At 46.0% G+C, this 25,000-nt stretch overlaps 2 protein-coding genes across 4 annotated transcripts in view; both read left to right on the top strand.

The window, feature by feature from the left end:
- asap1a (ArfGAP with SH3 domain, ankyrin repeat and PH domain 1a) overlaps positions 1–18,067 on the top strand; it is a 45,735-nt gene extending 27,668 nt beyond the window's left edge. For both annotated transcript variants that reach the window (XM_035536231.2, XM_081703013.1), the window contains 18 exons: positions 422–491; positions 637–721; positions 842–890; positions 1,225–1,388; positions 1,977–2,110; positions 3,192–3,283; positions 3,378–3,564; positions 5,682–5,767; positions 8,188–8,303; positions 9,140–9,207; positions 9,467–9,574; positions 10,014–10,242; positions 12,828–12,992; positions 14,850–14,922; positions 15,031–15,095; positions 15,202–15,770; positions 15,951–16,073; positions 16,177–18,067. In XM_035536231.2, the coding sequence (XP_035392124.2) occupies positions 422–491; positions 637–721; positions 842–890; positions 1,225–1,388; positions 1,977–2,110; positions 3,192–3,283; positions 3,378–3,564; positions 5,682–5,767; positions 8,188–8,303; positions 9,140–9,207; positions 9,467–9,574; positions 10,014–10,242; positions 12,828–12,992; positions 14,850–14,922; positions 15,031–15,095; positions 15,202–15,770; positions 15,951–16,073; positions 16,177–16,251 (2,458 nt within the window). In that variant the 3' untranslated portion in view covers positions 16,252–18,067. The remainder of the gene's footprint in view (positions 1–421; positions 492–636; positions 722–841; positions 891–1,224; positions 1,389–1,976; positions 2,111–3,191; positions 3,284–3,377; positions 3,565–5,681; positions 5,768–8,187; positions 8,304–9,139; positions 9,208–9,466; positions 9,575–10,013; positions 10,243–12,827; positions 12,993–14,849; positions 14,923–15,030; positions 15,096–15,201; positions 15,771–15,950; positions 16,074–16,176) is intronic.
- Positions 18,068–18,206: 139 nt separating this feature from the next.
- Positions 18,207–25,000, top strand: part of fam49ba (family with sequence similarity 49 member Ba) — a 19,303-nt gene continuing 12,509 nt past the window's right edge. For both annotated transcript variants that reach the window (XM_081703023.1, XM_035536432.2), the window contains exon 1: positions 18,207–18,376. The gene's annotated coding sequence lies outside the window, so the exon portion shown is untranslated. The remainder of the gene's footprint in view (positions 18,377–25,000) is intronic.

Raw genomic sequence — 25,000 nt, 5'->3', positions numbered from 1 at the left:
TGTGTTTAAATAGTGTTTTGTTTATCTAGTGTTGTGTTTATCTAGTGTTGTGTTTATCTAGTGTTTTGCTGGTCTGGAGAAGGTTGTCTACTTCTGCAGTGCTGCTGTCTCACAGAGTTTAACTCGGATTCAAATTCCAACATTTTTTGCTCCAGTAATTCAGTGGCTCCTATTAGAGAGTGGCTCCTGTTAGCCATGTTAGCCGTGTCTGGGACTGGCCCAAAGCCATGGATCTATGGCCAAACGACTGCTACCGAGAACTGCCATCTTTGCTGCTGGGGTAGTCCTTAATGTTCCGTATCAGCAGAGGAAAACGTGTTTTTTTAGTCTGTATTTACTGTAAAAGTGCAGCGTGTGTAACGTGCTGTGAGCTGTAGACCTGTAGGTGCTGAGATGCTGTGCTTGTGTTTTGACTGACTAGGCTCAGGAAGGTGTGGCAGAGGAGGAAGTGTTCAGTGAAGGGAGGCTTCCTGACCATCTCTCATGCCACGGTGAGTCCCATCCAAGACTGACTCAGAGTTCTGCTCAAGTCCAGCTTGGAGTCCCTGTGGCCTTTCTCCATCTTTCTCCACATATCTCCATCTTTCTCCACCTTTCTCCATGTCTCACTCCCTTCCTGTGACTTGTACTCTGCAGTCCAACAGACAGCCGGTTCGACTTAACCTGCTCACCTGCCAGGTGAAACCAGGGGAGGATAAGAAATGCTTTGACTTGATTTCCCGTGAGTACACACACACACACACACAAACACACACACAGAAGTCCATTACAGAAAGATGGACTAAGTGCAGTGTAAGCTAAAAAGCGCATAATGTAATACCTTTTACCCCTCCCCCCACAGATAACCGCACGTATCATTTCCAGGCGGAGGATGAGCAGGAGTTTGTGATGTAAGTGAGTGCATGATGTCTACAAGCCTGTGTTTGTGTGTGTGTATGTGTGCATGTGCTCACGTGCGTGTGTGTATGCATGTGCGGGCCACCTAGTCCAGTAAACCCAGAGAGTCCAGAGAGTGCAGTTCTGTGTGTGTGTGTGTGAGAGTGTAATTCTGCATGTGTGTTCGTGCACAACACTTTGTGTCTGACACTGTGTTTACACTGATGTGTACATCTGTGCATTGTGCTTCTATATGCAAATTATGAGGTACTGATTGTGTGTGTGCGTGTGCGTGTGTGCGTGCGCGTGTGCGTGTGTGTGTGTGCGTGTGTGTGTGTGTGTGTGCAGATGGATCTCGGTACTGACCAACAGTAAGGAGGAGGCACTCAATATGGCTTTCCGTGGTGAACAGAGTGCCGGGGACGACAGTCTGGAGGACTTGACCAAAGCCATCATCGAGGACGCCTTACGCACACCTGGGAATGATGCCTGCTGTGACTGTGATGCGCCAGGTAAACCTTGCGCTTGCGCTTGCGCTTGCACTTGCGCGTGCGTGTGTCACAGTGAGTCATGAGATGCGTCTGGTCTGTCTGCATTTATTGCATTTACCTTGCTGAGAAAACCATATGTTGTGTGTGTGTTTGTACGCCTGCGTGTTCTGTGCGAGTAGGCTGGTATTTGTCTGCCCCTAGACGCATCTGCATGGGCATCCAAGCATAATGCCTACATGTACATACTGGCTGTAACTGAGTTGAGCCAACAGTTTCACGCCTCTCTTCTCTCTCAGATACACTCTGTTCATAATAGTGTTCACCTCCTGCTGTCTTGTTTGGTTTCACTTACAACCAAATATTTGTTTGGAACTGAACGCAACACGAAAACAGCAGGAAGTGAAGGTGTGTAAGGGAAACACAGGCACAGTGAGAACTGGAAACTTTTTTACTTGCTTTAATTTGCTTACTCACATCAAAGCGTTAGAGCCATGCGCCACCTGCTGGCTGTGATGTGAACAGCAAAGCATTTTTTTTCTCAGTGGCCCTATCATTAGTGTCTGCTCAGCGGTACCTGTTCTTGTGTGTGTGTTTGTGTGTGTGTTGCAGAACCTAAATGGCTGTCCACCAACCTGGGCATCCTGACGTGTATCGAGTGTTCAGGGATCCACAGAGAAATGGGTGTCCATGTCTCTCGCATTCAGTCCATAGAACTGGACAAACTCGGCACCTCTGAGCTCTTGGTGAGGGACAGACACACATGGCTTCTGTTTGATACGCAACATGAGTGATCCCTTTCTCAACAGCTGTGTGGGAGTATGAGGCCCATAACGAAGTCTTGTGTATCAGGGGGCTTCCAGCAGTTGGACAAACAGAGTCATTCTTCATGTATCAAACATGGCAAACGAAGGCACTGATGGAGGCAATCTATCAAACCTGGCAGCACAGAAATCCTCTCTGTTTACCTTCCAAAACTAACGGGAAGACCAGGAGTCTATCCTTCCTGACATGGAAATGCTACCAAGGCTGAGAGGTCCCACTGAAGGCTTTATATCTGTTTATTATACATGCCAAACACTGCCAGGATACCTAGGTGTCTGCGCAGTGATGTTTTACTGATCTGAGGCCAGTGTGGCCACTAATCTTCAAGTGACTTAGGGAAGACGTCTGGGGACAATAAATCAGAACAACTATCAGTTAAATTTTAAGTCCTTTCACAAATATTACCCTGCAGGTTTGAGTAGAAACAGGAGGACAAGGATCTTGAGATTTGGAGGAAGAACTTTTTTCAGGGGTTTTCAGAATTTGGTTACCTTGGATGACTGTGAAAAGCTGCAGGGATATTCTGTTTCCTAAATTCTTGGAAATCTGCATCACCCACTGACACTGGCATCTATAAGAAGAGACTAATTCACTCTTCATTAATTAGTGGCCTATTTAAGTTTCCTAACACCGCTTATTTAAAGCACGTCAAACAAGTGGAACGTACAGCTAATACACAGCAGCGCTGACCTTTAGCTGTTTAGTGCTTTAATACCTAAGGTCTGGCCTGGTTTGGTCTGGTCTGACCCGGTTTGGCCTGGTCTGGTCTGGTTTGGTCTGGTCTGGCCTGGTTTGGTCTGGTCTGACCCGGTTTGGCCTGATCTGGCCTGGTTTGGCCTGGTCTGGCCTGGTTTGGCCTGGTCTGGTCTGGTTTGGTCTGGTCTGGTTTGGCCTGGTCTGGCCTGGTTTGGCCTGGTTTGGTCTGGACTGGTCTGATCCGGTTTGGCTTGGTCTGGTCTGGTCTGGTTTGGCCTGTTGTAATGTTCATTTTTCTCTCCTTAGCTGGCCAAGAATATAGGGAACAGTAGTTTTAACGAAATCCTGGAAGGAAACCTCCCAAGTCCCTCCCCCAAGCCCACTCCATCCAGTGACATGTGAGTAAACAGTGGCATGTTTTAGTGATTACTGCACCTTTGCAGGTTTGGGAGGTGCTTGGTGTGAGGCCGGTGTGTTTGATACCCCCCCCAGGACCGAGAGGAAGGAGTACATCAACGCCAAGTACGTGGAGCACCGCTTTGCCCGGCGGACGCCCACGACGGCCACGGCGCGGCAGGGTGACCTGTACGAGGCAGTGCGGACACGTGACCTGCATGCCCTGGTGCAGCTCTACGCTGACGGTGTGGAACTGTTGGATCCATTCCCCGAGGCAGGACAGGTGGGCAGCATGTGTGGCGTGTCAGCGTCCTCGGCCTCAACTGTCACTGCTGTTGTTCTTGATGTTGTTTTGCCAGTACACTCAGCAACGCTCAGGAACTTCCAGCAGTGGTGAGAAGTGGTTATCTTTGCAGTCGCAAAGCCAGATTCACTTCTCCATTTCTTTCTAACCTCAGTAGCACACGTCAGGATGGTTGTGTCTGGTGGTGATTTGACAGTTTTGTGTTGTAAAACTGAACTATATGTCCCAGACCCTGAACTATCCTAGATTGGTGTGTACAAGTACTGGTCATTGTAAAATAGTCAGTCATGTCTAAATCCGATATAGTTTCATTGTGTAATCAGGGTTTACACTATTACTGACTGGTTGCAGGACTTGTCTTGTCTCTGTGGTCATTTGGTTTGTATCGTGTGAAATGGGAGGGCCAGTTCCTCAGCCTCAGCTTCAGACGGTACCACGGCGCGGGACACTGGTCCAGTCTAGTCTCCCTGCTCTCTACGGCTGGGGGCATTTCATACACGTGTGTGAAATGGGAGGGCCAGTTCCTCAGCCTCAGCTTCAGACGGTACCACGGCGCGGGACACTGGTCCAGTCTAGTCTCCCTGCTCTCTACGGCTGGGGGCATTTCATACACGTGTGTGAAATGGGAGGGCCAGTTCCTCAGCCTCAGCTTCAGACGGTACCACGGCGCGGGACACTGGTCCAGTCTAGTCTCCCTGCTCTCTACGGCTGGGGGCATTTCATACACGTGTGTGAAATGGGAGGGCCAGTTCCTCAGCCTCAGCTTCAGACGGTACCACGGCGCGGGACACTGGTCCAGTCTAGTCTCCCTGCTCTCTACGGCTGGGGGCATTTCATACACGTGTGTGAAATGGGAGGGCCAGTTCCTCAGCCTCAGCTTCAGACGGTACCACGGCGCGGGACACTGGTCCAGTCTAGTCTCCCTGCTCTCTACGGCTGGGGGCATTTCATACACGTGTGTGAAATGGGAGGGCCAGTTCCTCAGCCTCAGCTTCAGACGGTACCACGGCGCGGGACACTGGTCCAGTCTAGTCTCCCTGCTCTCTACGGCTGGGGGCATTTCATACACGTGTGTGAAATGGGAGGGCCAGTTCCTCAGCCTCAGCTTCAGACGGTACCACGGCGCGGGACACTGGTCCAGTCTAGTCTCCCTGCTCTCTACGGCTGGGGGCATTTCATACACGTGTGTGAAATGGGAGGGCCAGTTCCTCAGCCTCAGCTTCAGACGGTACCACGGCGCGGGACACTGGTCCAGTCTAGTCTCCCTGCTCTCTACGGCTGGGGGCATTTCATACACGTGTGTGAAATGGGAGGGCCAGTTCCTCAGCCTCAGCTTCAGACGGTACCACGGCGCGGGACACTGGTCCAGTCTAGTCTCCCTGCTCTCTACGGCTGGGGGCATTTCATACACGTGTGTGAAATGGGAGGGCCAGTTCCTCAGCCTCAGCTTCAGACGGTACCACGGCGCGGGACACTGGTCCAGTCTAGTCTCCCTGCTCTCTACGGCTGGGGGCATTTCATACACGTGTGTGAAATGGGAGGGCCAGTTCCTCAGCCTCAGCTTCAGACGGTACCACGGCGCGGGACACTGGTCCAGTCTAGTCTCCCTGCTCTCTACGGCTGGGGGCATTTCATACACGTGTGTGAAATGGGAGGGCCAGTTCCTCAGCCTCAGCTTCAGACGGTACCACGGCGCGGGACACTGGTCCAGTCTAGTCTCCCTGCTCTCTACGGCTGGGGGCATTTCATACACGTGTGTGAAATGGGAGGGCCAGTTCCTCAGCCTCAGCTTCAGACGGTACCACGGCGCGGGACACTGGTCCAGTCTAGTCTCCCTGCTCTCTACGGCTGGGGGCATTTCATTCCTTTCTTCAGAAACAAAAGGTCAAACCACATCTGTGGCTGGCATTCTATAGCAAGTTTTCAGTACTTCAAACATAAAGAAGACCTGAGAGTATTTTGGTTTTCCACAATTTAGCTTCAAGACTTACAGACTGACATCAGTTTTATTCTGAATTTTAAAGCATTTGTATTGCAATCCGAGTTGTACAAACTGCAAACCATTTGGTGTGATTACCTGTAAATGTATGCGTTAGGACCCTGGGGAGACGGCGCTACACTTTGCTGTACGGACCTCCGACCAGACCTCCCTGCACCTGGTCGATTTCCTCGTACAGAACAGGTACTGTCCTTTGACGTCCCATTCACTACTGTCTAGATATGGTGGAGTCCTGTGTCTGAACTGGGTCTCTGTGTCAGGCCCTAGCTGTGACCCTGTGACCCTGGCTAGCCGCTTAGGTAGAGGAAAGCAGGGGGAACATGAAAAAAGATTTTCAAGCATCTTATGAGCCTCTTAAAACATTGCTTGTCTTCCAAAAACACATAAAAACAGCCAACGAAGTTTCATTATCTGATATTATATCCAGAAATTGCCACAGACCTGAAGTGATATTAAATATAAAGGACAACATACTCAACCTGCCGATTTGCCGTAGCTTTAAGACCCTGCTTTAAGACCCTGAAAATCACATCGCAACTTCTGCTTATAACCTTTCACCTCATCTTTCTGTCTTGTGATGTGGATCTTATGCACCTTGTCTCTCTAAAGAAGCCATAGGGTTTTGTCTCCTATAAACACCTGCTGGACCTCTGGTGTCTCTGATAAACACTTGCTGGACCTCTGGTGTCGCTGATAAACACATACTGGACCTCTGGTGTCTCTGATAAACACTTGCTGGACCTCTGGTGTCTCTGATAAACACCTGCTGGGCCTCGGGTGTGTCTGATAAACACTTGCTAGACCTCTGGTGTCTCTGATAAACACCTGCTGGACCTCTGGAACTGTCCCTGCATGTTAAATAGTTTAGAGTAACTTCTTCAAAAACAATCTCAATTCAAGAGAATATTACCCATTTCAAAATGATAATTTTTCCCAAATTTATGAAAAACGTTTCCCATATTTGGTCTCAATTTAATTGATATTTAATAGACATTCCCATTTGTTAAAACTGACAAACCATTCTGTGATACTCTGTTTTGTAACATCCTGGGATCCATTGAAAGGAGTCAGAACGGGGGTGGTGTGTTGCCTTATTTTGGCGTTAGGATGAACTCTGGAAGCTGCATCCTGAAACTGAACTGAACTTGTCTGAGTTTTTAGGAAGACTGTAAGGAGACCATTAGTAAAATAGAGGTCTTGTTTTGGCAAAAATCAGTAATCGTGTTAATATTTTTAGACAGTGCTGCTTTGACACGACACTAAAACAGCACAAACGACACCTTCAGTGCACCTAGTTTGCAAAAAGTTAATTTGTTTTGCGGGTCGTAGAGTCAAAATTGGAAGCAAGTCTACATCTCTCATTTTTAATTCAAAATAAAATGATCTATTTTATCTTTATTCAGCTGCAGCATCCCCAACCCCAACACTAACCCCAACTGTAACCTCAACCCTAACCCTAACACTAACCCCAACTGTAACCTCACCACCAACCCTAACCCCAACTGTAAACCCAACCCTAACAATAACCCCAACTGTAACCCCAACCACAACCCTAACCCCAACACTAACTCCAACCCTAACCCTAACCGTAACCTTAGCACTAACCCCAACCCCAACCCCCACCCTAACACTAACCCCAACCACAACCCTAAATTGAACCTTGACCCTAGTCTGAACCTTTGCTCTCAGTATCTGGTGTGACCCCCTTGTACTGATAAGTCCTGCACATCAGTGTGGAGGAACTCCTCTATACAAACAGCCTCAGCTCAGCAATGTTGGAGGGTTCCTCCCGTGATCTGCTTTTTTCAGGTCCTTCCACAACATTTCTATGGGATTAAGGTCAGGACTTTGACTTGGCCATTCCATAATGTCCTGAAATTCAGCTTGTGGACAGATATCCTGACATTTATCTTAAGAATTTGCTGGTATAATTCAAATTTCATTGTTCCATCAATGACGACAATGACGACAAGCCGAGATGCAGCAAAACAGGCCCAAACCGTGACACTACCACCACCATGTTTCACAGAAGGGATGAGGATTTTTATACTGGAATGAATTGTTTCTCCAAACATAACGCTTCTCATTTAAACCATAAAGATTTATTTAGGTCTTTATTTTGTGTTCATAAAACATTGTTCCAATAATCTTATGCGATCTTTAGCAAACTGCAGGTGGGCAGCGACGTTCTTTCTGGATATCAGCGGATTTCTCCTTACAACCTGCCATGAACACCACTGTTGTTCAGTGTTCTCCAATGATGGACTCATGGACTTTAACCTTTAACACCTGACTCCAATTTCATCTTCAAATTATTTGCTAATCCTAAAAGTTCACATACTTTTGCCACTCACATATGTGCAATACTGGATCATTTTCCTCAATATATAAATGACAGAGTTGAATATTATTGACTAATTTGTTTGGTTTGGTTCTCTTTCTCTACCTTCTCTACCCTAGGACTTGTGTGACAATCTTCTGAAGTTTAAGGTCAAATGTATGCTGAAATATAGACACTTGTAAAGGGTTCACACACATTCGAGCACCACTGTACATTAAATTTTATTTGTGTGTGTATATGTGTGTGTGTGTGTGTACCACAGTGGCTCTCTGGACAGGCAGACAGAGAGTGGGAACACAGCACTTCATTATTGTTGCACATACGAGAAGCCAGAGTGTCTCAAACTGCTGCTCAGGGGCAAACCAGCCATGGATTTAGGTGTGTTGAACACAACATGGATGTTTTATAGATTATGGATTTAGGTGTATTGAGCACAACACTGGGATGTTTTATAGATTATGGATTTAGGTGTGTTGAACACAACACGGATATTTTATAGATTATGGATTTAGGTGTGTTGAGCACAACACTGGGATGTTTTATAGATTATGGATTTAGGTGTGTTGAACACAACACGGATGTTTTATAGATTATGGATTTAGGTGTGTTGAACACAACACTGGGATGTTTTATAGATCATGGATTTAGGTGTGTTGAACACAACATGGATGTTTTATAGATTATGGATTTAGGTGTGTTGAACACAACACTGGGATGTTTTATAGATTATGGATTTAGGTGTATTGAACACAACACGGATGTTTTATAGATTATGGATTTAGGTGTGTTGAACACAACACTGGGATGTTTTATAGATCATGGATTTAGGTGTGTTGAACACAATACAGATGTTTTATAGATCATGGATTTAGGTGTGTTGAACACAACACTGGGATGTTTTATAGATCATGGATTTAGGTGTGTTGAACACAATACAGATGTTTTATAGATCATGGATTTAGGTGTGTTGAACACAACACGGATGTTTTATAGATTATGGATTTAGGTGTGTTGAACACAATACAGATGTTTTATAGATCATGGATTTAGGTGTGTTGAACACAACACGGATGTTTTATAGATTATGGATTTAGGTGTGTTGAACACAACACAGATGTTTTATAGATCATTGTGATTGATTGGCAAGCTTCAGAGAAAAGAACCAACACTCCACCCAAGACAGCTGGAGATTAAGTCACTGTTTGTCATTTCAGTCAATCAAAATGGGGAAACAGCACTGGACATCGCTAGGAGGTTGAAAAACACACAGTGTGAGGAAGCTGTAAGTGTCTGCGTCCACTACAGCTATGGCATCATTTCGCTGACTCTTAGATGACATGAATTTGGCTAAAATTGAGCTTGTAGCTACAGCAAGCTTTAATTACAACATCACCATCCTCATGTTGTGACATCAGCACCCTCAAACTGTGATACAATAGAGATAAAACCTGTGGTTTTGAGCCATATCTTCTTGCCTCTGTGTGTGTGTGTGTGTGTGTGTGTGTGTGTGTGTGTGTGTGTGTGTGTGTGTGTGCGCAAAGCTGGTGGAGGCAGCAGCTGGGAAGTTCAACCCTCACGTCCATGTGGAGTATGATTGGAACCTGCGGCTGGAGGAGATTGATGAGAGTGATGATGACCTGGATGATAAGGTTAGACTGGGTTAGACTGCTGGGTTAGACTGGGTTAGACTGCTGGGTTAGACTGGGTTAGACTGCTGGGTTAGACTGGGTTAGACTGCTGGGTTAGACTGCTGGGTTAGACTGGGTTAGACGGCTGGGTTAGACTGGGTTAGACTGCTGGGTTAGATTGGGTTAGACTGCTGGGTTAGACTGCTGGGTTAGACTGGGTTAGACTGCTGGGTTAGACTGGGTTAGATCACTGGGTCAGATGGGCCAGCATGCAATTGGATTCTTCACATCTGAAGACACCAGCATGACCTGGCCACTCTGTGATTGACACTTATTCTAGCCATTGGAGATTTAAGATTTAAATGACTGACACCAGTACAATGATCAGGAGAGAAAAGGCCAAGGTGAATAATATCAGTGGTCCGATTCAGACGGATTCCGTTTTGTCGTGTGTCTCCAGCAGCCGAGTCCGGTGAAGAAGGAGCGTTCTCCGCGCCCACAGAGCTTCTGTCATGCCTCCAGCATGTCACCCCAGGAGAAGCTCTCTCTGCCTGGCTACCTGGGCCATCGTGACAAGCAGCGCCTCTCTTACGGCGCCTTTGCCAACCCGGTCTACAGCACGTCCACTGAGGTGCCCATCTCACCCAGCCCCGACGGCCCCGCTGCGCCCACCAAGAGCGCCACCAAAGGTACCCGCCGCTCTAGTGGCAGAATAGTGCCTCTGCTTAGTGCAGAGTGCATGAGTGGTGAATATAATTCAAATACAGGTAATAGAATTTAAATACGGGGAATAGAATTCAGATACAGGGAATAGAGTCCAAATACAGGGGAATAGAATTAAAATATGAGGGAATAGAATTCAAATACAGGCAATAGAAATATTGGGGAATTGAGTTCAAATATGTGTGGCTGTAGCTCTTCGTAGGACATCTTTTTCTGCAGTCTCTGGCTTTTCTAACCCAGAAGAGGAAATGACATGGTTGCACCATATCCCACTAGTAGTAGCCACTCATGCCTCTGAGAGAAACCCAACATACGTGGGTGTGACGTGCACTGCTCTGTTAGATTGAAATTAGACTGTGAGATCAGTATTAGACTGTGAGATCAGTATTATTAGATCAGTATTAGACTGTTAGATCAGTATTATTAGATCAGTATTAGATTGTTAGATCAGTATTATTAGATCAGTATTAGACTGTTAGTTGTTAGGTCAGTATTAGATTGTTAGATCAGTATTATTAGATCAGTATTAGATTGTTAGGTCAGTATTATTAGATCAGTATTAGATTGTTAGATCAGTATTATTAGATCAGTATTAGACTGTGAGATCAGTATTAGATTGTTAGATCAGTATTATTAGATCAGTATTAGATTATTAGATCAGTATTATTAGATCAGTATTAGACTGTTAGATCAGTATTATTAGATCAGTATTAGACTGTTAGTTGTTAGGTCAGTATTAGATTGTTAGATCAGTATTATTAGATCAGTATTAGATTGTTAGGTCAGTATTATTAGATCAGTATTAGATCGTTAGATCAGTATTATTAGATCAGTATTAGACTGTGAGATCAGTATTAGATTGTTAGATCAGTATTATTAGATCAGTATTAGATTATTAGATCAGTATTATTAGATCAGTATTAGACTGTTAGATTGTTAGATCAGTATTATTAGATCAGTATTAGACTGTTAGATTGTTAGATCAGTATTATTAGATCAGTATTAGATTGTTAGATCAGTATTAGACTGTGAGATCAGTATTAGATTGTTAGATCAGTATTGTTAGATCAGTATTAGACTGTTAGATTGTTAGATCAGTATTATTAGATCAGTATTAGACTGTTAGATTGTTAGATCAGTATTATTAGATCAATACTGGACTGTTAGATTGTTAGATCAGTATTATTAGATCAATACTGGACTGTTAGATTGTTAGATCAGTATTATTAGATCAATATTGGATTGTAAGATCAGTATTAAACTGTTAGATCGTTATTCTGCTTGTTTGCTTATTGGAGGTGAGCCCCCACTCTCTTCTCCAACCCTGCACTCCCACGCCATACCTGCACAACCCTGCACACCCCTACACACACCTGCACAACCCTGCACACCCCTACACACACCTGCACACCCCTGCACACACCTGCCCCAATTATGGAGATTAGTGACATCAGAGTGGTCCAAGTCTGCTGGTTGAGGGGTATTCCTGGGCTGTACTGTGACGCTCATATCAGTGTCACAGCCTTCTTATGTAAGAAACCTGATGGGTTTTTTGCAGAATTTTGTATACAGAGAAAATTATTATCCAGCAGACAGGAGGGGCTTGTATTCTCAGACATGCACACAGGAGGAGGGGCTTGTATTCTCAGACACGCACACAGGAGGAGGGGCTTGTATTCTCAGACACGCACACAGGAGGAGGGGCTTGTATTCTCAGACACGCACACAGGAGGAGGGGCTTGTATTCTCAGACACGCACACAGGAGGAGGGGCTTGTATTCTCAGACACGCACACAGGAGGAGGGGCTTGTATTCTCAGACACGCACACAGGAGGAGGGGCTTGTATTCTCAGACACGCACACAGGAGGAGGGGCTTGTATTCTCAGACACGCACACAGGAGGAGGGGCTTGTAGTATTTGAGACACACACACACACACACACACACACACAGGCCCCTCCCCCACCGGTTCACACTGTCAAGGGCTCATATGTAAGAGCAGGAGGCGCTGTGGTGAGCACTATTTAACTAAATACAGCTGGAAATGAAACTGTACCACATTATTCTACTACTTTAATTAGTACAGTGACAAAAAAAGATAGTTGTTGTACTGTTACTATGGCAACAACAAAACAACAAGAACAAAAACCCACAGATGTTTAACCCACATGAAGTTTAGTGAAGAAAGATGTCACTGTAAATCCCTCTAATAATTTGCATAAGTCTTTTTTGAAGGTATTTTAGCTCCAATGGGATGAGACCTTCGCAGTTAAAAATGTTTATTCATAAGGAAACCTCTGTCAAATAAATTAGGCTTTTCCATTCAACACTGTGAGTCGTCTCTTAGTAAGACGCAGACGGCAGTATCGTAGCAGTAAAGATGTCCCATCTTCTCTGCTCTAGATCATCTGTCCTGCTAACACAGCACACTGCTAACACAGAGCTGGCAACAGGATTAACAATTTCTGTCACTTCTCTCCCTCTCTCTCTCTCTCACTCTCTCTCTCACTCTTTGCCTCTTGCCCTGTCTCTTCCTCTCTTTCTTTTTTAGTTCCCTCTTCCGGACCACCCACCTCCCTCCCACTGGCCTCCCAGACATGCATGAGTGGCAGCTCCACCCTTTCCAAGAAGAGAGCTCCTCCACCACCCCCGGGTGGCCACAAGCGCACACTCTCTGACCCCCCCAGTCCTGTGCTCCAGGGGCCCTCATGCAAAGGTCTTTTAACCTTCATTTGTGCCATTCACAATTCTTACAAACCAAATGTCACGCAAACTGCAGCACAGAAGGAGAGCAAAATCGCGGGACAGTTTAGAGCAATACAGGAGATGTAACTGAGCTTTGAAGCCATGTTGACATCCTTCTGTACGTGTGTGCGCGCCCTCTCAAGATGTTGGCATCCCTCTGTACGTGTGTGCGCCCTCTCAGGATGTTGACATCCCTCTGTACGTGTGTGTGCGCCCTCTCAAGATGTTGGCATCCCTCTGTACGTGTGTGCGCCCTCTCAGGATGTTGGCATCCCTCTGTACGTGTGTGCGCCCTCTCAAGATGTTGGCATCCCTCTGTACGTGTGTGCGCCCTCTCAGGATGTTGGCATCCCTCTGTACGTGTGTGTGCGCCCTCTCAAGATGTTGGCATCCCTCTGTACGTGTGTGCGCCCTCTCAAGATGTTGACATCCTTCTGTACGTGTGTGCGCCCTCTCAGGATGTTGGCATCCCTCTGTACGTGTGTGCGCCCTCTCAGGATGTCGGCATCCCTCTGTACGTGTGTGCGCCCTCTCAGGATGTCGGCATCCCTCTGTACGTGTGTGCGCCCTCTCAGGATGTCGGCATCCCTCTGTACGTGTGTGTGCGCCCTCTCAGGATGTCGGCATCCCTCTGTACGTGTGTGCGCCCTCTCAAGATGTTGGCATCCCTCTGTACGTGTGTGCGCCCTCTCAGGATGTCGGCATCCCTCTGTACGTGTGTGCGCCCTCTCAGGATGTTGGCATCCCTCTGTACGTGTGTGCGCCCTCTCAAGATGTTGGCATCCCTCTGTACGTGTGTGCGCCCTCTCAGGATGTTGGCATCCCTCTGTACGTGTGTGCGCCCTCTCAGGATGTTGGCATCCCTCTGTACGTGTGTGCGCCCTCTCAAGATGTTGACATCCCTCTGTACGTGTGTGCGCCCTCTCAAGATGTTGACATCCTTCTGTACGTGTGTGCGCCCTCTCAGGATGTTGGCATCCCTCTGTACGTGTGTGTGCGCCCTCTCAAGATGTTGGCATCCCTCTGTACGTGTGTGCGCCCTCTCAAGATGTTGACATCCTTCTGTACGTGTGTGCACCCTCTCAGGATGTTGGCATCCCTCTGTACGTGTGTGCGCCCTCTCAGGATGTTGGCATCCCTCTGTACGTGTGTGCGCCCTCTCAGGATGTCGGCATCCCTCTGTACGTGTGTGCGCCCTCTCAGGATGTCGGCATCCCTCTGTACGTGTGTGCGCCCTCTCAGGATGTCGGCATCCCTCTGTACGTGTGTGCGCCCTCTCAGGATGTCGGCATCCCTCTGTACGTGTGTGTGCGCCCTCTCAGGATGTCGGCATCCCTCTGTACGTGTGTGTGCGCCCTCTCAGGATGTCGGCATCCCTCTGTACGTGTGTGCGCCCTCTCAAGATGTTGGCATCCCTCTGTACGTGTGTGCGCCCTCTCAGGATGTCGGCATCCCTCTGTACGTGTGTGCGCCCTCTCAGGATGTCGGCATCCCTCTGTACGTGTGTGCGCCCTCTCAGGATGTCGGCATCCCTCTGTACGTGTGTGCGCCCTCTCAGGATGTCGGCATCCCTCTGTACGTGTGTGCGCCCTCTCAGGATGTCGGCATCCCTCTGTACGTGTGTGCGCTCTCAGAGCATCCCAACAGGAAATGTACCATCGCTACACGATTCTCCCTACAATCTCCCTGCAGTCTTCCACTGTCTGTCAACACTCCACTACCCAACACTCCACTGACAACAGCAGAAATAATTTGTGTGCTTTTATTTTCTCTTGTCTGAGCTCCTAAACAACTGAAACGTAAATACACCTTTTCTATTTATCTACAGGAAGTGATTCGACACCCCCACCTGCAAACAGAACTTCTCCTGGTAACAAATTTGAAGGAATACAGCAGCAAAGGTGGAGTAACCAAACAACTTAATCTACACATGAAATGAACGTCAAAATTACACAACCATTTTACAAAAACATCTTGTTCATCGCTGCAATATTATCCCCTTCTTGCAGCACTACATCTACTAATACTAAATCAACACTTGGTCCAAGAGTCTTACCCAAACTACCTCAGAAAGGTGAGTTTCCCCTGCTACAGTACTTAGTGCTGGCTGTTTTTACTTGATGGAGTCACGTACTGTTGTACTGTCCACTGTTATTAAATATATGTCCTCTGTCTTACAGTGGCGTTACGAAAGACTCTGGTCAGTGTCGCTTCAGTGGACAAGCCCAGCCAGGGCCCTGAGGTTCTGCAGAAGCCTGCACAGGCTGTAGACACACCCACTAGAGTGTCAGACACACCTACTAGAGCTGCAGATACAATCACTAGGCCCACGGAGCCTCCACCCAAAATCCCTCAGCTGGCAGAGAGAACCCAACCAAGCGAGATTCCGCCCAAGCCACACGTCTTGGATCTGCCCCCTAAGCCGCAGTTATCGGACCTACCCCCAAAACCACAGCTGTCCGAGTTACCACCCAAACCCCAGCTGTCTGATCTGCCCCCTAAACCTCAGCTCAAGGATTTGCCCCCTAAGCCGCAGCTAACGGAGCTGGCCGTAAAGATTCCTGTGTCCTCCGATCCCGCTCACAAACAGCCCGCACTCGAAGACGCAGCTCCCAGACTGCAGATGTCCGAGGCCCAAACGTCCAGCCAGCAGGGGGAGCTCTCTCCTAGGCAGGCCAGCGAGGACACTAACGGCGCACTGGCAGGTGTTGTGGAGATGCCAGTTCCTCTGCCACGGAAGATAAACACGGTGAGACACTCGTGCACAGTGGAGGCGGGCTTCTTGTACCATGACATTGCAGGGGGTCATATTAACATATTTTAGTGATCAACTTCGCCGCTGTGATAGCACACTACAAATCTAGAGCACTTGATACTGGCAAATCAAGCTTGATACTGGCAAATAACTGGAACATGTCTTGTTCGTCAGGGAAAGAGCAAAATAAAGAGGGTGAAGACCATCTATGATTGCCAAGCAGATAACGATGATGAGCTGACCTTCACCGAGGGAGAGGTCATCGTCGTTACTGGGGAAGAGGACCAGGAGTGGTGGGTAAGTAAGACTTGCCTGACTCACCCAACCTTGGCATGAAATATTCACATTAATATTCACATTAATACACCGAAAGCTTCTTTCTGCACTTTGTCTTGTCCAGATCGGGCACATAGAGGGTCAGCCAGAGAGGAAAGGAGTCTTCCCCATGTCCTTTGTCCACATTCTGTCTGACTAACATCGTGACTGACAGGTGTGCGCCCACGCCCCTAGCACAAACGCCGCCCCTTTGCCTCCCACTGGACTGGACTCCGCCTCTGTACATAGCTGCTGTATTCCAAGCAAATTTCAAGATTCCAAATGGACACACACACACAAGGAAAAGAGTCGTTATGGAATCCCCAGTGCGGGGCTGGTGAATGGTGAACTGCGTCCAGCACGTGATGTTCATAAACTGCATTATTCTGCCTACCAGTATTACAGTAGCGGTGCCAACTCAGCAGTAGCGTTCCTCGTGTTCTAGCACTTAACATTTCTCAGTGTATGCTGTATCTTTTGTGGACGTGTGCACACACGGAATTATATGTATGTCCATATTACGTGTGTCTATGTACATACATATGCACAAACGTCTGCGTATATTTATGTACTTATGTATGATGTAAGTGTGCTAATGTATGTTAACCTTGCTTGCGAGACCCATTCCTAAATGATTTGGCTTAGTATCTTCAAAGTCATCTGTCCATCTTAAGACCAATGAATGAAACGAGAGAATGACATGAATGTTTCACTAAAGATGACAGCAGTGTTGGAATTCCCAGTTGTTCGGTACAGTGGCACGATAACCAGGGGTAAAACTTTACCAGGATTGGGCGTCTGAGCGTCTCATCACCTATGATTAATGAGGATTACCCAGATGTGTTAGATTGCTTGCTGCAGAGGACAACGGAAACCAGACGTAATGTTTGTCTTCTGGGTTTCAGTGTCATGGTAAAGACGCCTACTCCACACTACATTGTATTGGCTGTCCATGAGTCTCCTCAACTATGTAAAGCCACATCAGATGTCACAAATCTCGGGAAAAGGGCCCTTATCCCCAGGGGTCGTGGAGTAATTGCAGACATGTATCTCACCAAGTATACCTCCTCTCCTGCTGTGATCCATCTAAAGACATACAGAAAATCCACTGTTCCTGACCTTACCATCACACTCGGAAAGGACTGCAGCTAAGATTGTTGCGTTATGGACCTCCACACATCGACCAGCACTGGTAATACAGGTTCAGTGCTAGTTCATGTACACCTTTTTTTGGGGTCTATTTACAATACCTGTGGAATTTTTTGTTTTGTGTTTGCTTGTTTTTATTTGAATTTATGGGAACAAAGCAATGAGTGACTGGATGTAACCTCTCAGAGTGAACGTGACGCTGCCTTTGACTTCACTCAACCAGGGTTCCCTCTTGGGTTTTAATGTATTATATTAACAAAAGATGACATATTAATGAACGCGTCCTATACGAATTTGTTGATAGTGTTTGTCATTTATAGGGATACCGTATGAAGAGGGTTATATCCCTTTGAGTGGATAGAGAATAAACGAGTTTTCAGCGGTTTTAGGATATGTTACAAGTACCTTAGCTCTAACTTGGGTAAACCACATCAGTATCGCGAAAGACTCAGCAACCGTTTTATCGCCATTAATGTATTGTGTAGTTTGAAGCCCCCACACACAGTCTTTTGTTGCACCAAAAAGTGTGAAATTCTTGTTTAGATAGGAAACACTTGACCTAGAGATGCACTCTTGGGTATTCAGTAACTGGTGGTAATTAAGAGTCTCTGTGTTGCCGTGTCGTAGGCTACAAACCACGGCTGGTGTTTGAACCACTCGAGCGGCTTTTCTGGAAAATAACTGGATCTGATCCTAACGTAACATGTCGGATGTATTTTGCCACTATTTCCCTTGGTTTTCGTCTGTGTTTTGATGCACTGTAAGTCAGAAGAAAAACTTCACTATCAAGTTAAATCTATGAATAAATACTTTACGTTGAAACGACACGGTGCCTTTTCCTTGTAGTCGCTAGTCCACGGAAACGTTTCCCTCGTGCGCGGTTCAGCGCTGCGCTGTCGGAAGGCGCGTGGCGCGGCGTGTGCTAACGCTTTCACTTCCGTTTGTGTAAATCAATTCCTTTTATAGCTCGGACTGCCTGCGTCGCAGCTCTGCGCGAACCTGTGCAGCGGACGGCGGATAAAGCACTGCCTTTATCATCGGCCAACCCGGAAAATGTAGACACCAAAGTCCTCAGGATGATCCGCTGAGTGGCACTTCCCCACGTTCGCTGTGAAGCCGTTTATTCGAGTTGGAAGGTAAGACTTACCTTATGCACCTTTAGGATCGCGTTAGTGATTTGCAGCACGTTTGTGTCGTTGCACGGCAGCCGGGTTCGGCGCTTTAGGAGCGAGCGCTGATCTCGGGACAGGTGAGCTGCACGTTCACCGGGGACGTCTGTGTTCACCTCTCAGCGTCTCGCAGCTGCGACTCCTTACACTGGCTTTATCTTCAACTCATGTTAAGGCAAATATTTCGAATGGATGTAAGCAGGAACAAATTGTTTAATTTTCACAACACTGTGAACAGTATATATATTCACGAGCAGTAAAGATGTGACTCAGGCTTGTCTCAAGGCAGGGTAAAAAAAAAACAATTTAACAAAACGACTACATTAAGAAAGCAATATGTTTACAACAACTAATCCAATAATACAAAATGGTTTCAAACTTCCTCTGTGTCAATGCACATCAAGCCACTTCCTGATTTTGTGTTGGCAAAATACGCATTTCGATGTAGAGCGAATTCCTTTCTCTTGCAGGCTGAGGCATCATAACTGTACTACAGCGGCCCCTGACCCCAGGCCAAACCTGTTGACCCCGGTACAGGTGGCCCAGCAATAACCTGGACTTTGCGTTTGAGTAATTGTGTCCGTCAAAACCCAGACGGCTGGTGCTACATCCTCTCTGCCCTTAGTCCGCACACTGTGCCCTTAGAGCTTCACAGATGGTGGTTTGTTTGAAGGTAGATTTGCGCCTGAAGCGTATTTCATATTGTGAGCGTGTACGCTCCGTTATTGTTCAGTTTCCATGAGATGTGAAAGGCGGTTGCTGAAAATGACAAGACATTGACTGATATGTGATTAATGAGTGCTGTGCAGAATTGACTGATATGTGATTAATGAGTGCTGTGCAGAATTGACTGATATGTGATTAATGAGTGCTGTGCAGAATTTAACAGTCAAATATACTGGATGTGTCTGTATGTGTATGTTCAAGTTCCTTCCTGTCTGAACTATGAATGTGAAGTCGCGAGACAGTAAATAATAACCAGATGTGTTTCTACCACCTCTAAGGTGGTTAAGGGCCACTAACACCAAAATTATTTTATTATTCAGAAAGTGAAAGATGGTTGTTTGTTGTGAGGTGCACTGATATTCATAATGGGTTGAAACCTGTTCTCCTGAACAAAGTGAAAGCAACTTATTTTAGCTGCCTTGCATGCAGCTACCATTAGGGTTAGTATTAGTGTTAGGGATAGGGTTAGTGTTAGTGTTAGGGTTAATGTTAGAGTTAGGTATAGGGTTAGTGTTAGGGTTAGTATTAGTGTTAGGGATAGGGTTAGTGTTAGTGTTCGGGTAGGGGAACTATTAGTATTAGGGATATGGTTAGGGTTAGGGTTAGTGTTAGGGTTAGTATTAGGGATAGGGTTAGTGTTAGTGTTAGGGTTAATGTTAGAGTTAGGCATAGGGTTAGTGTTAGGGTTAGTATTAGGGATAGGGTTAGTGTTAGTGTTAGGGTTAATGTTAGAGTTGGGCATAGGGTTAGTGTTAGGGTTAGTGTTAGGGTTAGTATTAGGGATAGGGTTAGTGTTAGTATTGGATAGGGTTAGTGTTAGTGTTAGTGTTAGGGTTAATGTTAGAGTTAGGTATAGGGTTAGTGTTAGGGTTAGTATTAGGGATAGGGTTAGTGTTAGTGTTAGGGTAATGTTAGAGTTAGGTATAGGGTTAGTGTTAGGGCGTCTTCTCTGTTGCGGAGGTGCCATTAAACGTGCCCTCAAGGCATGTGCGACTGCTTACAGAAGTGGGAACAGTGTTCCAGCTTGTTTTTATGGTTTAATGCCAGTTTTCTTAAGTTATTTGTGAAGTTTCTGAAGAAAGCTTTTATTTATTATTGTGGTGGGGAGATGAAAGGAAGTCAAAATGTGTATTTACTTCTGTTTCTAGGTTCACAATGCTACCGCTAAAATGCTAGCAGTCAAATTTCAAATGTTAGCACTCAAACAGTTGACACTTTTAGTTTGGCTCAGAAGTATTTGTTGAGAGGAGGAAGCCATTGTTTCAGAAGCTTGTATGTTTAGACTCTGTGGTTTCACAACCCGGGGTTCTTTTATAACGCGACACTGCTGTAGGCCCACATGCCGAATTAACATTAGTGAAACTGAAGAAAGAATTCAGGAACCTTCTAATGCAGTAACATAACCCTGGATATCATTTGTGTTTAAAAAAAGATAAGCACTTTTTTTTCCCCAGCGGGTGAATATGGATTAGTCTTGTTTCATGCCCACATGTATGTTACATTTGAAAATTACAATAAAAGTATGAACATTTCCACTCAGTCATTTGTTACATGCTGAACATCAGCATTGTTTCATGTTGCTGTATAAAGTGCTGCATTGTGGTCTGAGAGCTGTGTAGGGCAGCAGTGCTTGTGCAGTCATGCTGGCAGAGACGTGTCCTCACAGGCTCGGGCGGATCTCCGCCTGCTGGTGGCATTTTAGCTTGTTGTGCTGCTGTGGGCCAGTGAATGAAGCCAACAATATATGACAGAGAAACCACAGAATATGGAGGACAACAGTGTCTGGCCACTGATGTAGTAAGACTGTAGTACTGACTGTAGTTAGACTGTAGTACTGACTGAAGTAACATAGTAAGACTGTAGTACTGACTGTAGTAAGACTGTAGTACTGACTATAGTAAGATTGTAGTACTGACTGAAGTAACATAGTAAGACTATAGTACCGACTGTAGTACTGACTATAGTAAGATTGTAGTACTGACTGAAGTAACATAGTAAGACTTTAGTACTGTCTGTAGTAAGACTGTAGTCCGGACTGTAGTAAGATTGTAGTACTGACTGAAGTAACATAGTAAGACTGTAGTACTGTCTGTAGTAAGACTGTAGTCCTGACTGTAGTAAGATTGCAGTACTGACTGAAGTAACATAGTAAGACTGTAGTACTGACTGTAGTAAGACTGTAGTCCTGACTGTAGTAAGATTGTAGTACTGACTGAAGTAACATAGTAAGACTTTAGTACTGTCTGTAGTAAGACTGTAGTCCTGACTGTAGTAAGATTGTAGTACTGACTGAAGTAACATAGTAAGACTGTAGTACTGTCTGTAGTAAGACTGTACTCCTGACTATAGTAAGATTGTAGTACTGACTGAAGTAACACAGTAAGACTGTAGTACTGACTATAGTAAGATTGTAGTACTGACTGAAGTAACATAGTAAGACTTTAGTACTGTCTGTAGTAAGACTGTAGTCCTGACTGTAGTAAGATTGTAGTACTGACTGAAGTAACATAGTAAGACTGTAGTACTGTCTGTAGTAAGACTGTAGTCCTGACTGTAGTAACATTATAGTAAGACTGTATCACTGACTATAGTAAGACTGTACTAAGACTGTAGTACCCACTGCATTAAGATCAATGCAGCAAGCATGTTGCACTAGCCAAAATGGTTAAGGCCCCAAACACAGTAAAAAACATTTGCAGTGACCTTTAATGTGTGAGTCAAGAAGTGGCAATGCTTTTTGTCTAAACTGGATGCTGAGTAACCAGACTGCAAGAGACATTAAGAAAAGACAATGGCATATGCTTTGGACAGAGAAATATTTTTTTTTTATATTGATCCACTCAAGGAAGAAAGGCATGCTGAAAGGTAGAAACCCTTAGATCAATACACAGAGCCTTGTTAAGCAGTCTTTACAACAATACATAGAGCCACGTTAAGCAGTATTTACATCAATACACAGACTCCTTAAGCAGTATTTACATCAATACACAGAGCCTCCTTAAGCAGTATTTAAATCAATACACAGAGCCTCGTTAAGCGGTATTTACAGCATATGCAGCATAGTTTATTAGTGGAATCACCATTTGATGTGGAATCACCAATTGATATAATAAAAATACAAGATATATAAAATATACAGAGAAACTGCAAATACTAGTGAGCACTTATAGCTATATGGAGTAATTTTAATGTGGAAAAAATATGGTTCATACAATAATTCAGATTAGAAATCACATTGTTATTAAGCTTTTGTTTCACTTATATAACATAGCTGTAAATTGACCCCAGATAAATCTTTAAGAAGGACATTTTTAATAAGAAATGTTACTTTTCTTTTAAATATAGCCTGTGAAAATTCATTATTGACCACTTTAGGTGTGCACAGGATGCAAATATTTGGTCTGTTTTCATAAACACTGGTACACATTTGGTAAATATGAAATATTTGGTAAATTAGATATTTTTTAGATAAAATAATTTCAAATGGAGTATGTACTCCAATATCACAGTGAAATAAAATTAAAGATGATAAAGGTTAAATAATCGCACTGATTTTTAAAAATTAAAAATTAAACCTTAAAGACGTTAACACCACCTCTCACCTAGACTTTAACACCAACGTTCACCTAGATGTCAACACCACCACCCACCACTCACCTAGACGTCAACACCACCGCTCACCTAGACGTCAACACCACCACCCACCGCCCACCTAGACGTCAACACCACCGCTCACCCAGATGTCAACACCACCGCTCACCTAGATGTCAACACCACCACCCACTGCTCACCACCCACCTAGACGTTAACACCACCGCCCACCTAGACGTCAACACCACCTCTCACCTAGATGTCAACACCACCACCCTCCGCTCACCTAGACTTTAACACCACCTCTCACCTAGATGTCAACACCACCACCCTCCGCTCACCTAGACTTTAACACCACCTCTCACCTAGATGTCAACACCACCACCCTCCGCTCACCTAGACGTTAACACCACCTCTCACCTAGATGTCAACACCATCACCCTCCGCTCACCTAGACTTTAACACCACCTTTCACCTAGATGTCAACACCACCACCCTCCGCTCACCTAGACGTTAACACCACCGCTCACCTAGATGTCAACACCATCACCCTCCGCTCACCTAGACGTTAACACCACCTCTCACCTAGATGTCAACACCATCACCCTCCGCTCACCTAGACGTTAACACCACCTCTCACCTAGATGTCAACACCACCACCCTCCGCTCACCTAGACTTTAACACCACCGCTCACCTAGATGTCAACACCACCACCCTCCGCTCACCTAGACGTTAACACCACCTCTCACCTAGATGTCAACACCACCACCCTCCGCTCACCTAGACTTTAACACCACCGCTCACCTAGATGTCAACACCACCACCCTCCGCTCACCTAGACGTTAACACCACCTCTCACCTAGATGTCAACACCACCACCCTCCGCTCACCTAGACTTTAACACCACCTCTCACCTAGATGTCAACACCACCACCCTCCGCTCACCTAGACGTTAACACCACCTCTCACCTAGATGTCAACACCACCACCCACCGCCCACCTAGACGTCAACACCACCTTTCACCTAGATGTCAACACCACCACCCTCCACTCACCTAGACTTTAACACCACCTCTCACCTAGATGTCAACACCACCACCCTCCGCTCACCTAGACGTTAACACCACCTCTCACCTAGACGTCAACACCACCTTTCACCTAGATGTCAACACCATCACCCTCCGCTCACCTAGACGTTAACACCACCTCTCACCTAGATGTCAACACCACCACCCACCGCCCACCTAGACGTCAACACCACCTTTCACCTAGATGTCAACACCACCACCCTCCGCTCACCTAGACGTTAACACCACCGCTCACCTAGATGTCAACACCATCACCCTCCGCTCACCTAGACGTTAACACCACCTCTCACCTAGATGTCAACACCATCACCCTCCGCTCACCTAGACGTTAACACCACCTCTCACCTAGATGTCAACACCACCACCCTCCGCTCACCTAGACTTTAACACCACCGCTCACCTAGATGTCAACACCACCACCCTCCGCTCACCTAGACGTTAACACCACCTCTCACCTAGATGTCAACACCACCACCCTCCGCTCACCTAGACTTTAACACCACCGCTCACCTAGATGTCAACACCACCACCCTCCGCTCACCTAGACGTTAACACCACCTCTCACCTAGATGTCAACACCACCACCCTCCGCTCACCTAGACTTTAACACCACCTCTCACCTAGATGTCAACACCACCACCCTCCGCTCACCTAGACGTTAACACCACCTCTCACCTAGATGTCAACACCACCACCCACCGCCCACCTAGACGTCAACACCACCTTTCACCTAGATGTCAACACCACCACCCTCCACTCACCTAGACTTTAACACCACCTCTCACCTAGATGTCAACACCACCACCCTCCGCTCACCTAGACGTTAACACCACCTCTCACCTAGACGTCAACACCACCTTTCACCTAGATGTCAACACCATCACCCTCCGCTCACCTAGACGTTAACACCACCTCTCACCTAGATGTCAACACCACCACCCTCCGCTCACCTAGACGTTAACACCACCGCTCACCTAGATGTCAACACCACCACGCACTGCCCACCTAGATGTCAGGACCACCACCCACCACTCACCTAGATACACCACCACTTACCTAGATGTTATCAACTCAAAAATCTTTCAGTATAAAAATATTTATCTCAAAATGACTACAGATTACTAGTGGATGTTTATTATTTTTTTTATTTTCTTTGGAATAATTAATTATTGGGGGGGTGGTAGA

Source organism: Electrophorus electricus, chromosome 20 (genome assembly GCF_041902795.1).
Source record: "Electrophorus electricus isolate QZ-2024a chromosome 20, ASM4190279v1, whole genome shotgun sequence".
Lineage (NCBI taxonomy): Eukaryota > Metazoa > Chordata > Actinopteri > Gymnotiformes > Gymnotidae > Electrophorus > Electrophorus electricus.
This window is presented reverse-complemented; position numbering and strand designations above follow the sequence as displayed.